Below are 15,000 nucleotides of genomic sequence, written 5' to 3' on the forward strand. Positions count from 1 at the left end.
ACATATACATTCTACTATGTATAGAATAGATAACCAACAAGGACCGGCTATATAGCACAGGGAACTCTACTCAGTATTCTGTAATAACCTGTATGGGAAAAGAATCTGAAAAAGAATAGATACATGTATATGTATAACTGAATCACTTTGCTGTACACCTCAAACTAACACACATTGTAATTCAACTATACCCCAATATAAAATAAAAATTTAAAAAAAAATGACTGTTAACATGGTTGCATGCCCCTTTTTCTTGAGACTCAGAAGTTTTACTCCACACTGCTTTTTAAGTGTGCAGTAAACTGCTTTCAAGTGCTTTGTTAGATATTAAATGTGTATTTATTAGTCTTATGAAAGAAAATGTATAAGGGCAACACAATTCAAGCTATTGAATTCAAGCTATTGAATACACACTGAAGATCTGCAGGGAATTGGATTAGTGGGAAGGCTAACAACACTCTATTTAACATAAGTGAGCTGATAGGAGTTTCGGTGGACAACTGATAAGAAAAAGATAGACGCTCCTAATCTTCACGCTATATATAAAAGGAACGCTTTATGTATTTCTACAGAGAATAGTCCCAGTTATGCTTTGGGGGACCTCATCATGCGTCCTGGGACCATATTGATCCTCCTTTCTCTAAAAGGATATTGCGTATACATGTACTGTATTGTGAATTACAGCTTTAAAAAGCTGGCAATTGTATTCTTGTTTTTCTGACAAGAAAACTTCGGATGTACTTTGATAATTCAATAATACAATACCATACAAATATACAATTGTATATATTCATTATTTGACTCAACTTTTGGGAAATGGAAAGAGTTCTAAGTAAAAAAAAAATGAAAAAGAATGGTAAACAGAATGATTCTTTGTGTGCTAAAATTCTCAATACAGGTAAAAGTCATGTATCCATAAACATCCTAAAAGCATATTCTAATTTCCATTTGGATTTTGTTGGAACAACTTTAATCCAAGTGAACTTTCATTCAAGTCACTTATATTTGTTCCAGAGGGGCTCACATTGCAGTAGTACTTGCTGTGCATTTTTCTGACTCTATAGGATACACGGAAGAAAATCAAGAACAATTAAATATACAAAAATTATAATTGGGCTAATAAAAGAGTCTTTTAAATACACATAATTATTATTTTGGACACATTAAATTATAAATATTGTGGTAAATGTTTTTCTCTTTATTTATCAAATTACTGTCTCCATGGCTTATTTTTCCCAGAATTCCTCTTTCATTTGACTTCGGATCCTCTAATTCACCTGACTGAATCACTCCTAGGAAATCAAGAGAGATAAAGTTTAAATAGTGAAAGAAAAACAAGGCAATAAACCCACTTTTCTGTATCATTCCAAAGAGAATTGGAATAAACCATAGTGTCACCACAGCAGTGAATGTTCTATTCACAAATAATTGTTTTTTTGGAAAAATAAATACAACTTGAGGACAAAGAAAGAAATAAGGTTAAAAAAATAAAGGCGTTTATAAATTAGTTCAACGTAAATATAGATTTCTTTCATAGAAACTGTACTAAAACAGAAGCAATAAATTTATGTCATTGATTTTCTTAGTAAAATTTAAATAAAGTCTATACTTGGGATCTGGGTTTTTTTCTCTCCTCAATAGAGAAGTATGATTTTGTTTGAGTAAAACCATTCAAACAAACATTTCAAGAATGTTTAAAATAGATGTTCGTAGAAACAAGATGTAACTTATCTGAAATATATTTGCTAAACTGCATTCTTCCAAAACAAGCATACAAATATCTTGTGAACAAGAAAATTCATTATGATATAACCATTCTAATAGTTTTCAAATGAAAACTTTCTCTAGTTTCTGAGCTTTCTTTTGACAGAATTATCTTCTTTTTTTTCTTCTATTTGTTTTTTTCCTTCCAGTTTTATAATTTACACACAGCACTGTATAACTTCATACAGCATAATGCAACATAATGATTTGACTTACATGCATCATGAAATGATTGACCTACAACACTGGGTTAGTTCCTGGTCTGTACAACATAGTGATTCACTATTTCTCTACCCAACAAAATGATCACCACTTACTTTCTTCTATTTGTATTCTCCGTAAGATATATGAGAAATAAAACTCACAGAATGGAGAACATTGAGGGACAGGAAGTAAATCTGAAAACATATCTGGGTTTGAGCAGAAAGTGTATTTTTTAAGAAACATTTTTAATTGAAGTGTAGTTGATTTACAATGTTGTGTTAGTTTCAGGTGTACAGCAAAGTGATTCAGATATATATATATATATTCTTTTTTAGATTCTTTTCCCTTATAGGTTATTACAAAATATTGAGTATAGTTTGCTGTGCTACACAGTAGGTCCTTGCTGGTTATCTATTTTATGTATAGTAGTGTGTATATGTTAATCCCAAACTCCTAATTTATCCCTCCCCACCACTTTTCCCCTTTGGTAACAATAAATTTGTTTTCTGTGTCTGTGGGTTTATTTCTGTTTTGTATATATGTATCATTTTTTATTTTTAGGTTCCACATATAAGTGATATCATATGATACTTGTCTTTCTCTGTCTGGCTTACTTCACTTAGTATGATAATCTCTAGGTCCAAACAAAAAAGATGGAAGTCATCATTGTGTTTCCAGCTGTTTAGATGAATGTGTGAAAAGTGCCATTGTGGAGAGTCCCATCAGCCAAACACAGGCAGAATGTGTCATAAATCAGCTACAGTAAAGGAACATAAGTTCATAGTGCTCTTCTGGAATCTCAGAATAGGAGAAAGTAAAGAAATAATTGTTAGATAATGTAAGCCCTGAATCATTTCTGCCTCAGTTACTGGTTATTTTGGACAATTAATATATTTTTTTTATCAATTTGCAGTTCACTTTGCCTCAGGTTTTTGGTTGGCTGATTGATTAGCCACAAATAATAGCAATATGAAAACCAAGTAGGATTAACATGCAATGATGATATTCTCATTGTATCTTTAAAAATATGCTATATTTGCAATATTTATCCCCATGATTTAACACAGCTTGCTCAGACTACTTTTAAAGTTACAATTTCTTTCAACCATATAAAAATATGTACATGAGAATCAGATAGATGTAACAAAATTATAATTTTGATAAGGAGATTTACAGACATTTTTCTCTATATTGCAAAATGATATAATGTATTTTATCATTTTAAAGTAAGGCATTTTAAATATTAAGCATTTCAAGCCATCATGAACATTACTATAATATTGGATTTTAATGTGAAATAGGCAATTAAATTACAATCTCTAAGTATGTATATAGAGTGACTGTAGGTATACAGAAGTCAAAAAAGGATGGATTTGTAAATCAATCTTGAATAAAATACTGATTATAAAGCTATTTGATACAATGTGTACTTTAAATATCAACTAGTAATTAATTAGTGACATATTTTCATGACCCAGTACCACTGTCTACAGGTTAAAAAATAGGAAATTATTGTGACATGCACTTTAAACTTTGATATGTTTTTGACATAAGATAGAAGTCAGTGTATCCCAATACATAATATATTCATAGGTTTAGTATTACTATAGGGATATATATATACACACACACATATATATTTGTATATGTGTACATGTTTAATTCCAGCTTTTAAAATATTTTTGAATTTGTAGAAGCTATCTAAAACAAACATTTTCATTACCAATCTGAAAGACCAAACAGGGAATGCTAGATAAGCAGCCAGTCCTGGTTTAAACTAACACCTTGTAGAACTAGATGAGCTTGGAATCTGTTGAACAGTAAAGAAAATGATATCTTTTTAAATAAAATATAATGTCCTTCATGCTGAGTTAGGACTGTGCTGAAGTTTTTCTTTGGCATCAGTATTCAGCCAAAGTCAGCTATTTGGCTTGGACTTCATGCTTTGCTTATGGAAATCCAAATAGCCAAATGGCTACTTCAACACCACTCTGGCATCCTTGATTTTTTTGCTTAATCTGTGATCATGGGCTTACATAGAACATATATCTAATCAGGGTAACAGCACCAAGCACTATGAACAATGTACGTCATGCAGAATTATTGTTACCATTTTAGTATTCCCTTTCCAATACCAGTAAATCTTCTATTTGTAATTTAGGAAAATCTCCTTTGGGGTTTTACATGCTGAAAACTCCATCAATGAGCTAAAGTTTGAAGGTACATTTATTATAGTGGGAATAAAACTTTGCAAAGTTACTTGTGAATGCTGTTATGCATAAAAACTAACTTAGGGATAAATAAATACATAGGGAAATATTAAAAATATGTTGAGTTAGTTGTTGAGAAAATTTAAATGCAACAGGAAGAGGGAGATTAAATTATATCATAATTCTAATTGTTGTAGAATTGTTTAGTATACTAACATATGTATATTAAAATGGGTTTAATGCCATTTAGGCCATCTCCCTTAAAAAAAAGTTCTATTTGTCAATTCTTTATGTGTTGAGGGAAGACTTAAAAGGAAAACGTCAACTTTGCCACATTAAAATGTCATGATCAAGAAAAATAAGAAATCATTGTTTTTGTAATAGAATATCAGACTGTAAAAATGCAGCCTGTAAAAATTTTAATAGTAAAATCATAGCAGGAATTTTTTTACATCAGATATATTCCTGTATCCCAGAAATTCTTTCCTTGGTGGAGATATTTGCCTGTGGTCTCAGTTTCAGCCAAATAGCTATTTTTATTTCTTGTAATTCAGCATTTGGACGAAATGTGTATTAGGTACATCCACCTGTCACTGAAAGTACATTTTAAAGATGGGCATATTACCTACAGGTCATAGTAAACCCCTAGTCAAATACAGATCAATAAGATGTTAGGTTTGGCAAATTATAAATGAACACTTGGCTTTCTGAAGGTAGCTCAGAAACTGGAATAATGGTTGCCACTGGAGAGGAATACTGGGGACCCAGAGGTCAGGGCTGGTATGGAAATTTAATTTTGCAATGCATACCCTTCTCTGTGATTCAATTATTTTGGCCATGCGTGTATACTAGTTTTTCAAAATGTAAAATTTAAGATGAAAAGTGAAAATTAATGATAATATTTCAATAATTTCAAGTATTGAATATCAGATCATTCAATAAAATATATGAATAATACAAATACTTTTACCAAAATTCACTTTTATTACTTTTAATTGTAAATAACCCTAGAAAATAAGTTAATTAAAAATTCACAGTAGACTGACTTTATATCATACTATATTAAAATTATTTAATATTAAAAAGTAATTACTGGACGTAAAAAATAAAAGGACGTGGAAAGAATCGTTTATTTTTGAGTGTGAAAAAGATGCTCAAGTAATTTTTACCAATAAGTGAAACTTTTAAACCTTGTATGCCCCAAGAATGTATAATCTCGATATGAATGATAAAATTTTCATTAATTCTTAGCAGAGTGCTTGGCACCCAGTACTCTGCAAACTCTAGCTCTAGAAATAAAGAATTATTATTTAATTGCTTTATCTGTCATATTATATGCAATTTGATTAGGAATTCTTCTTTTTATTCTCTCAACTCCTGGAAAAAGAAACCTTTTAATGCTTATTTGTAGTCCTGGCAGTGAATGAAGCCCAAGTCACCATACAAAAGTAGAATAGGGTTTCTCAATTTTTTGTGGGCAAGGAATTTTTAAATTATGAAATTATAAAACTTTTCAGCAGTGGTATTGTATGTATATATCCTTGAAATATGTTTTAAAGGAAAAATGAATAATCTTCACTTAAGATTTTAAGTTGACTAATATTCTGTGATACTATAGTCCACTGATTCCCAGATTGTGCTTGCCACTACACTAGTGTTCTGGTCCATTGAACAGCTCTTTTATTTATTTGTTTGTTTGTTTGTTTGTTTATTTTTGGCTGTGTTGGGGCTTCCTTGCTGCGTGTGGGCTTTTCTCTAGTTGTGGCGAGCTAGGGCTACTCTTCATTGCGGTGCACGGGCTTCTCATTGCGGTGGCTTCTCTTGTTGCAGAGCATGGGCTCTAGGCGCACAGGCTTCAGTAGTTGTGGCGTGCGGGCTCTAGAGCACAGGCTCAGTAGTTGTGGCGCATGGGCTTAGTTGCTCCACGGCATGTGGGATCTTCCTGGACCAGGGCTCAGACCCATGTCCCCTGCATTGGCAGGCGGATTCTTAACCACTGCGCCACCAGGGAAGTCCCTGAACAGCTCTATTAAGTAATATTCATTGAGTTTTTGCTCACTGCAGGCACTCGTATAGGCGCTGGGAATAAAGCCATGACGAAAACAGACAGCAAACTCTGCCATCATAAAACTTACATTTTAGTGTAAAAAATGTAACAAGACAGACTGTAGAAGACAGACAACAAATAAGTCAAGTAAAATATATAGTGGTAACTGCTAAGGAGAAAAATTAAAAAGCAAGGATAGGAAAAAATTAAGCAACCACAGGAGAAGGGAGGAGTTGAACTTTTGTAGACAAGGTAGCCAGGAAAGGAGTCCTGGGAAGGGGCTGTGTGAGAAATGACCTGAAAATGTGAGGGGAACTCGGCCACGTATTAGCTCTTGAGCAAGTTACTTAACTTTCCTGTGCCTCAGTGTCCTCATCTCTAAAATGAAAATAATGATGGTAATAATAATAATAAAAGCAGTAATAGTGGTTTGGGCCTTACATTAGTTATTATGTATGAAGCCTTTGGAAAAGTAACTGGCATATGAGAAGCACTATATAAGTATCTGTTAAAAAAAACGGACAAAGAAACCTGCTAGAGGAGTGGGTTAGGGTCAGAGGAGCTGTATAAACAGGAGCTTAGTTTTGGACATGTAAGATTTGAAAATTTGTTAGGGTTATGTGGAGATGCCAAATAGGCAGCCTGCAATTCAGGGAAAGGGCCTGGGTTGGAGATCACTTGAATCCTAAGCCTATACCTGGTATTTAAAACTGAAATAAATTAGTGTAATTGTAAAAAGAATCTGTTGAGTTAATTTTTTTCCTTCAAACATATTTGCAAAACACTGAGTTTAAGAAAGAGACTCAAGTTTTCTTTGTTACTAGACAGATATCTCAGAACTGTTTTACTTGCTAACATGAACCAGGGGTCTCCGAGATGGAAACAACAGGCCTCTGAGATCTCTTAGACTAACAGCATTTAGAGAGTACTGTTCCATAGGACACAGTTTAGGAAATGCTGAATTTGTTATATTACTGCCTGAAAAAGTAAATTACTTCTTGCCTATCATCAAAACATAAAAACTCCCCAAACTTTCAAAATGCTGCAAAATGGATTGGCTAGTTGTTTCGTTTTCATAAATAGTTTTGTATCCGTAGAAAATAGCTAAGCAAGTTGATGCGAAAACTTTGTCTCATGGGCATGTAAAACTCATGTAATAGTTTACTTAAAAAAAAATTCCCCCCAAATTATCTGTACATTGGAATCATCTGTGGAGCTTCAAAAGCTACTAGAAATGGTGATTTGATTTGTTGGGGCTATGGTCACGGCACTGGAAATTTTAAAAGATCCCCAAGTGATTCTGATATGTAGATGCTTTGGGGAGCTAGTTTCGCTAACAGGAATCTCTTTTTGACATTATTTATTCTCTGTCCCTTATTTAAAATAGTTAAAATTAAATATTTAAAATATATAAATATTTAAAATTTTTAAAATATTCTTTTAATTAAGGATTGTTATTTGGATGATGACCAGGTTATTTTATTTATCAAATGTTTATATGCCTACTGTTTGTCACCCTATCATTGTGATATCATGGTGATACCACTAATTTTCAAGGCAAATGAATAGTTTAATGGAATTCTACTTTTAGAATGGAAGTGGATATTTAGGTTAACTAAATTATTAATAAAATCCAAAAACTAAATTATTAATAACATTTTTAACTGGTATAGTTTCAGAAAACATCTAAGAGTCTTTAGCCAAAATATAAAATGTTATTAGCCACTCAGTCTGTTAGAATCAACTAGTACCATTTATAATTCTTTAGACATTGGCCTTATAGGAGAGCAATGGTTATAAACAGTGTGCCCTTTAAGAGTCACAGAACTTCTGTGTACAAACCAGTATGTCTTCGAGAACTGTATGAACCCGTTTTAATCAATTAAATCAACAACTATTTCTTGAGCACATACCAGGCACTGTTCTAGGCACTGGGGGGGTCTACCAGTAAAATAAGAAATCCTTGCTCTTAGAAAATGGTGGAGGGAGACTGTAAAACAAATAAATAATATAGTTTAGGGGCCGATAAATGCCCTAAAGAAAAATAAAGTAGGGTGAGGTGGAAGGGCACGATAAAAGGCAGGTGGGGAGGGGCAGTGGTTGATAAGTGTGGTCAGAGATCTCTCACAGGAGGTGACCCTTGAACCAGCTGAGAGAAGGGAGGGAAGAAGTCTTGAGAAGATTTGCAACCAGAGGGGCCTAGGCTGTGAGGGCTGCCAGAGGAAAGCTCGAAAGGGAGCAAATGTTTGATGCATTCGAGAAAGAGCAGAAAGCTAGTGTAACAGAATGAAACGGAGAGAGACAGCGATGGATGAGGTCAGAGAGACAGGCAAGAGCCAAATAATAACTGCCAGCACCTCATGGGCCATGGTAAGTTTTTTTTTTCTTTTCTTTTTTTTCTTTTTTTTTTTTGTCTCTAAGTTCAAAGCCATTGTAGGCTGGAAAGCCATTGGAGGGCTTGTTGGGGAAGTGCCATGGCCTCATTTACCTTTAGAGAGATAACTTTGGGCTGATAGATGAAAAGTAAATTAGCCAAAGCCAAGGTGAAAACAGGAGGACAGTCAGGAAGCTATAGCAGTGGTCCAGGCAAGAGCTGACGGTGGAGCAGAGAGAGAGAGCAGAGAGTTCTGATGCAGTGGATGTGTTGATGCTCTCACAGAAAAGGATTTACTCGTGGAGTTTTGCTGTTAGGACACCTAACACATGCAGCCAGGTAACAAAAAGTCACGGTCAGAAAAGTTTCAGTATCCCACATTAAAGCTAGAATTAAAGCAATCGTTAATGATCTTTATATAGAAATTACTTCCTATGTAACAGAAATACCTTTCTTTATTAACCCATCCTCTTCTTTATAGAAAAAACAGCTTTTAATAACTTTGGGAATCTGAGTCACCCTGTCTTGTCTTTAGTCTCAGGCCATGTCTTAAAATCTTGAGGAGCCAGAATCACCAGAATGATAGCTTTCAGTAAAACTGTCTGTTTGAAATTGTGATGGGCATAGCAGTTTAAGGTTTCCACTGTGATGAATAACTTGACCAGAAGTTATGTTTGGAACATTGAAAATTCTTCTATTGCTCTGGGCTATTTACCACTATGTCTAGATCAATGATTTTTTCCACTTGCAGGGGTAGGGGTGAGAGAGCTCTCCTCACCATCATACTCTGTTCTCTTTCCCCAGTCTCCCCTGCCCATTCCATGCCACTTCACTCTCACGCAGCTCGCAATTGATCAGCATCACTAGAGCATCTGATGTGGGGGGAGGGGCAGGGGAAGTTTGATTAGCATTTTCATCCTTATATCATATGCTGTAGATGAACACAGTAATAAAAAGCATAGATTTTGGACCCACAGGGCATCAGGTTTGAATTCTGTCCACTGGTTATGAGCTTGGTGATTGGGGCAACAGAGTTAATCTTTCTGAGCCTCCATGCCCTCATCGATAAAATGTAATGATTCCTAAGGTCAGGTGAGGTTAATTTAGATTATGAATGTAAAGTGCCAGAATATAGTAGATGCTCAATAAATGATAGCAATTATAATTACAAGTACATTTTCTCCTGTATATCTTTATTCAACAGTTTTCATATTTTTAATAAAATATTTTAGGAGCAAAGGCATTCAAGTCAGACTGCCTGGATTTAAATCACAGCTTTATCACACATAAGCTTTGTGACCTTAGATATATTTTTGAACCTCTCTCCCACTTTGCTTCCTTATCCATAAATAAGTTGGTTACAATAAAAGTATCAGCTCCATTGGACTGTAGTAAGGATTAAGGAGCATAAGGTATATAAAGAATATATGAAGGCACAGAAATTGGCATATATAAGTAATGTTTTGTAAGTCAAGTACTGTAAATAACAGTCTCTCAATTCCTTATTTCAAAATTACAGTGAAAAGCTAAAGTATTGTACCTAGCTTTTCTATTTTCATTCATCATAAGTCAGGTAAATTTACATAATCTGAGCCAGGAATTTGTTTAAAATGAGTAGTTGATTTATTCTATCAGTCATAAAATGAAGGAGAAATTTAGATATTATCTGCTTAATTAATCCATGTAAGTTAGCATATTGGCTTATTCAGGACCTCAAAATGAAATTCAGTTATTTCCTTGGCCATTCTGACAAAGATCAAAATAACTAGATAATTGTCAAATCTATTTTTCTTTTAACGTGAGTGTCTGCTGTTTTCCCCTGACATTTGTGTTTCCCACGTTACTTCTTTTTTCATTTCTTTTGATATGTGTTATTTCCAAATGTTCTTTCAGTTCCTCACTGATAAAAACTTCATACTAGCAATAAGTAAAAGCTTGAATAAAGTTAAATAGTTAAAAAGTTAAAAGTTGAATAGTTTAATTTTCAAATGGAAGTTGCTGTGTTTTTTCTACTGATCCTTGATATTATTCCGAATACTATTATTTCTAGTACTGTTCTTGAATTGGTAGTCTTTAACAAATAACTGATTATTGAAGAGAAAACGATAGTGCTGATGGTATAAAGTGGTTTATTATCATATATTAATAATTCTGGTAACATCACTTTCGTGGTTGGCCTTAATCCAGTGATAATACTAAGCTCATTATATGAAATTTACTTTGTTATATTAGTGGGGCTTTCTTTCACTTTATAGCTGGCTTAAGTCCTGCTGAGATTCAGCAGTTATGGAAAGAAGTGACTGGAGTTCACAGTATGGAAGACAACGGCATTAAGCATGGAGGGCTAGACCTCACTACTAACAATTCCTCCTCGACTACCTCCCCCACCGCTTCCAAAGCGTCACCACCAATAACCCATCACTCCATGGTGAATGGACAGTCTTCAGTTCTAAATGCAAGGCGAGACAGGTAAATCTCAGGAGATACATTCTGTTACATATCACCAAACTTTACTTTCACCATTTGTGAAACTAAAAATAATGATTTGTACTTAACAGGGGCAGAATGTGTAGAACAACTAATTAAATAGATAGAAACCTTTAGATTATTTGTATTTATATTATTTTCATTAGAAAAAAAGCAGTTCAGATACCAGCAGTTTAATGGATAGAGTGGGGAATTTCCTGAAAAAAGTTATTTGTTAATAAGTGCATGCAGAATTATTGTGTCAATATATTTTTATGGCTAAGGTGTTGTGATTAACCTGATTGCTGAAATGAGAACATTTTTACCATTTTAAAACTTAACCAGTTTCAAATAATTAAAGATGCATATATATCCCCCTTATATATGTTACAAACATGTGCTTAGAAAACAGAATGGATATACATAAACATATAAACACAGGTATCATAAACCAGAAGATAGAAGATCTGGTTTGCCTTTTTTATGGTTGTGGCATGATGGAATTATAAATATATAATAAAAATGAACTTACGGTGGTAACTTTCTGAATAAATTTACCTCAATATTCATAAAGAAAAATTATTTGATTTCAGTTACCAACACTGAGTACATTATGTTAGGTGATTTTTCAACTTACTGTTTTATTTTAGTTGTGTAAAAACTGCCTTTGTAAAAGGATCACCCATGTACTTTTTTGTCCATTTAGTTCTGTTTATGCAGGCATATCGTTATCTAATCAGGTCCTTTAATGTAATTTACATAAACTATAGAAGCTAAAATATTGCTCAATATGAAAACTATCTTTTTAAAAGATGAAGCATAAGTGTAGGACTTCTTAACAGAATGGCTTAGTCTCATATGATATATAGCTGTAAAATTCATATTTAAGTGGAGTGGATTAATAGTGTTCTGTTATGTATGTGAATACCTGCCTAGCTGCCACAAACCCTTTCCCCTAAGCAAATGTTTTTTCAAAGAAACGTACATATAATTACAGTACAGTTTAAGATATAATGCTGTAGTTTGGTGATGTTTTATGTCTTCCTAGAAGTATCATGAAAATTTTTTTCTTGTTAGCTTTCATTATTATAAAATGGTATGCCTTTGAATGCTTTCACGCTGTTGTTTTAATTGAGAGTAATTTGATGATTATATAGTTCAGAAGTTGGTTGATGTCTCTAGGATCTGTCTATCTGATATAATACTCACTTATCAAAAGTCTTGGATAATTGTAGAAAGAGATAGCTAATGAATACCGTTCCAAAGTAGAATTTTTAAATCAGCTGTAACTAGCAGAAACATATATGGTTCACACATAAATATTAAACAATGTAAATGATTCTAAAGGTCCATATCTTCTCTAAAAAGAACATTTCGAAAATCTTATGGTGATTTTCCTATGACTTTCTTAAAAACACAGGGTTTTTTCACTTGACCACATATGAATATATATATTTTTATTTAGAGGTAAATGTTACGTTAAGGTCATATGGCAGGATTAGCATATGATATTATACAGTCCTCTTAGTTTTTCATCGTTTATTAACAGTCATCTTTGGCTCTATTTCTCCTCTAATTGGAACATCATCTAGCCTTGGCAGTTGAACTATTCAATAGAACGATTAAATTTTTCTGACTGCTCTGAGCTGAATTGACCTGTTTTGACCTGTTTGTCACTGATCGTAACCTGACAGGCGCTAGCAGCCTGCAACGATTATGGCTTTTTGAGATCAATCTGATGCCGTGTTCTTTTGCTGCAGCTCATCACATGAAGAGACTGGGGCCTCTCACACTCTCTACGGCCATGGAGTTTGCAAATGGCCAGGCTGTGAAAGCATTTGTGAAGACTTTGGACAGTTTTTAAAGTAGGTTTTTTACTTTTTTTAGGGGAGGGAGTGGATTGTATGGGAGTTTTAAGCAGATTGTTGTAAACAAACGAAAGAAAGCTGAAGGAAGAAAGTGAAGGTCCGTCATAAGGCACACTGTAAGTTTTCTGTGTGTTCCAACAAGTAGATTAGCAAAGTCAGGCTAAGACGGTTAACTCTTCCTCTTTACCTTTTCATGAGAACATTTTACAAATCATCCAATAAAAGTTTTTGAATGAATGAAAAAAGAAGTAGCCCTACTATAGCAGTGTCATTAATAACTGGAAGACGTGTTTGTTGGATTCACTTAAATTTCAAGGTTTCAATAAAAATTTCCAGTAACATTATGTGAGAAGTCATATTATATGTATATATATATATATATATATATACACACACACACACACACACATACATATATTTAAACAAAAGACAGATTTTAAAGGTTTATTTTTTATTGCAGACTTTATATTTCTTACTTTAAATAATATTTAATGTATTTATTTAACAGCAAGAATAAAAAACTGAAAGTTAATAGTAACTAAAATTTTAAGATAGTTGTTATTTTCTCCATGTTGTTACTTGTTGCCCTGAGAATCATAAAGAAACATACATGGCCCTATGTTTGTATGATAGATTATATTGCTTCTCTAGCTTAAAATCAACTTTGTGTGTCCTTAATTTCTTCATAGAGTGATAATTTATTTTTTTTAATTCATAAGAGGTTCTTTTTCAAATGAGAATATGCATCTTTCATGAAACATTTTCCACGCCCAATTTCAGTATACAAGAGATCTAAACAGAGAGCTACAGATAGGTTTATGGAGATGAGTAACTTCACAGGCTGAGACTCTTATGTTGTCATGGAGCAGCTAACAGGGTGAATGAACTGTTTCATGCTTCATCAACAATTAAGTTAATTAGCTCATTTGAAATTGCACTGCTTTGTTGCCAGGATGTTGGCAGAAACATCAGAAAGATGTGTTTACAAATGGTAGACTACAGAGTATAGAGCAAAAGCACCTTAACAACAAGGCACAAGTACTTGGCATCATAATAACTGTATAACTGAATTACAGTAAGACTTCCACAAGGATTTTTTTAACCTTTTCTTATTTCTGACCAATTAAAAGAAAAAAATCTTCCTATATTATTATGGATTTTCTACATGACCTTGAATGAAAATTTGCACTCCTATTATCCAGAACAGTTGTGAGCTACCACTTTGTTGGATAGGAAACTGATTTGACCGTTCTAAAAGCAAAGAGAGCTCTTGAAATGTTAAGTAACTTTGCTAAAGTTTTCCTCTCTAAGAAAAATAACATTTGCTAAAATAAAGACAGGATATAAGAATATAATTCTTTAAAGAACTAATTTCATATTTCTTCATTTGAATATATTAGTCCTTATTAACATGTTATATTATTCCTTATCATTAAGATTATTTAGAGCACTATTGCTGCTATTTCTTCAGTATGGCAATTTAAGCCATAGAACTAGCTCAGTCACCAAACATTTTATTGCTCTAAGTTGTTGTTTTTGACAAAATTCAAAATAAAGCTTTAAGAAAAAAATACATGTCTTTGTTTCAGTATGATTTCCTTTATGGCACATGGAAAGGAGCATTGTTATTCATCTCAAATTTGTATACATATTTTTATTACTAACAAGCTTATAAATATGAACTCTCATTTTACCCTCCATGGGTCTTTTTCATATTCAAGTTAGTATTTTTTAAAAACTGAAGAAGTTACAATTAAAAAAGCATTTCCTTTCAATTAAATATCAACTTTGTTCCCAAAGACTGACCACTTTTCCAACCCATTAACTTTATAGGGATGACAGAACAAATGACAGTAGATTTTAAGGCCTTTCATTTAGTCCATTTTTGTTATGATATGCTTAGATTCTGTAAGTCAAAGATCTGTGATAAATTCTGTTAATACAGCTAATGCCAGTGTACTGTACTGAAATGAAATATTAGACATATTTCCATACTAGTATTGTCTTTTTCTTAAAAATGTGTGGGAAATTTGAAGAGAAATAAAATAACGTTTTATTAAATTAATT

At 33.1% G+C, this 15,000-nt stretch overlaps 1 protein-coding gene across 12 annotated transcripts in view; it reads left to right on the forward strand.

Moving 5' to 3' along the window:
- Window positions 1-15,000, forward strand: part of FOXP2 (forkhead box P2) — a 540,259-nt gene that overhangs the window by 473,422 nt on the left and 51,837 nt on the right. For all 12 annotated transcript variants that reach the window (XM_082400044.1, XM_082400040.1, XM_082400041.1 and 9 more), the window contains 2 exons: window positions 10,855-11,068; window positions 12,826-12,930. In XM_082400044.1, the coding sequence (XP_082256170.1) occupies window positions 10,855-11,068; window positions 12,826-12,930 (319 nt within the window). The remainder of the gene's footprint in view (window positions 1-10,854; window positions 11,069-12,825; window positions 12,931-15,000) is intronic.

This window comes from Balaenoptera borealis (genome assembly GCF_965194805.1).
Source record: "Balaenoptera borealis genome assembly, chromosome: 7".
Classification (NCBI taxonomy): domain Eukaryota; kingdom Metazoa; phylum Chordata; class Mammalia; order Artiodactyla; family Balaenopteridae; genus Balaenoptera; species Balaenoptera borealis.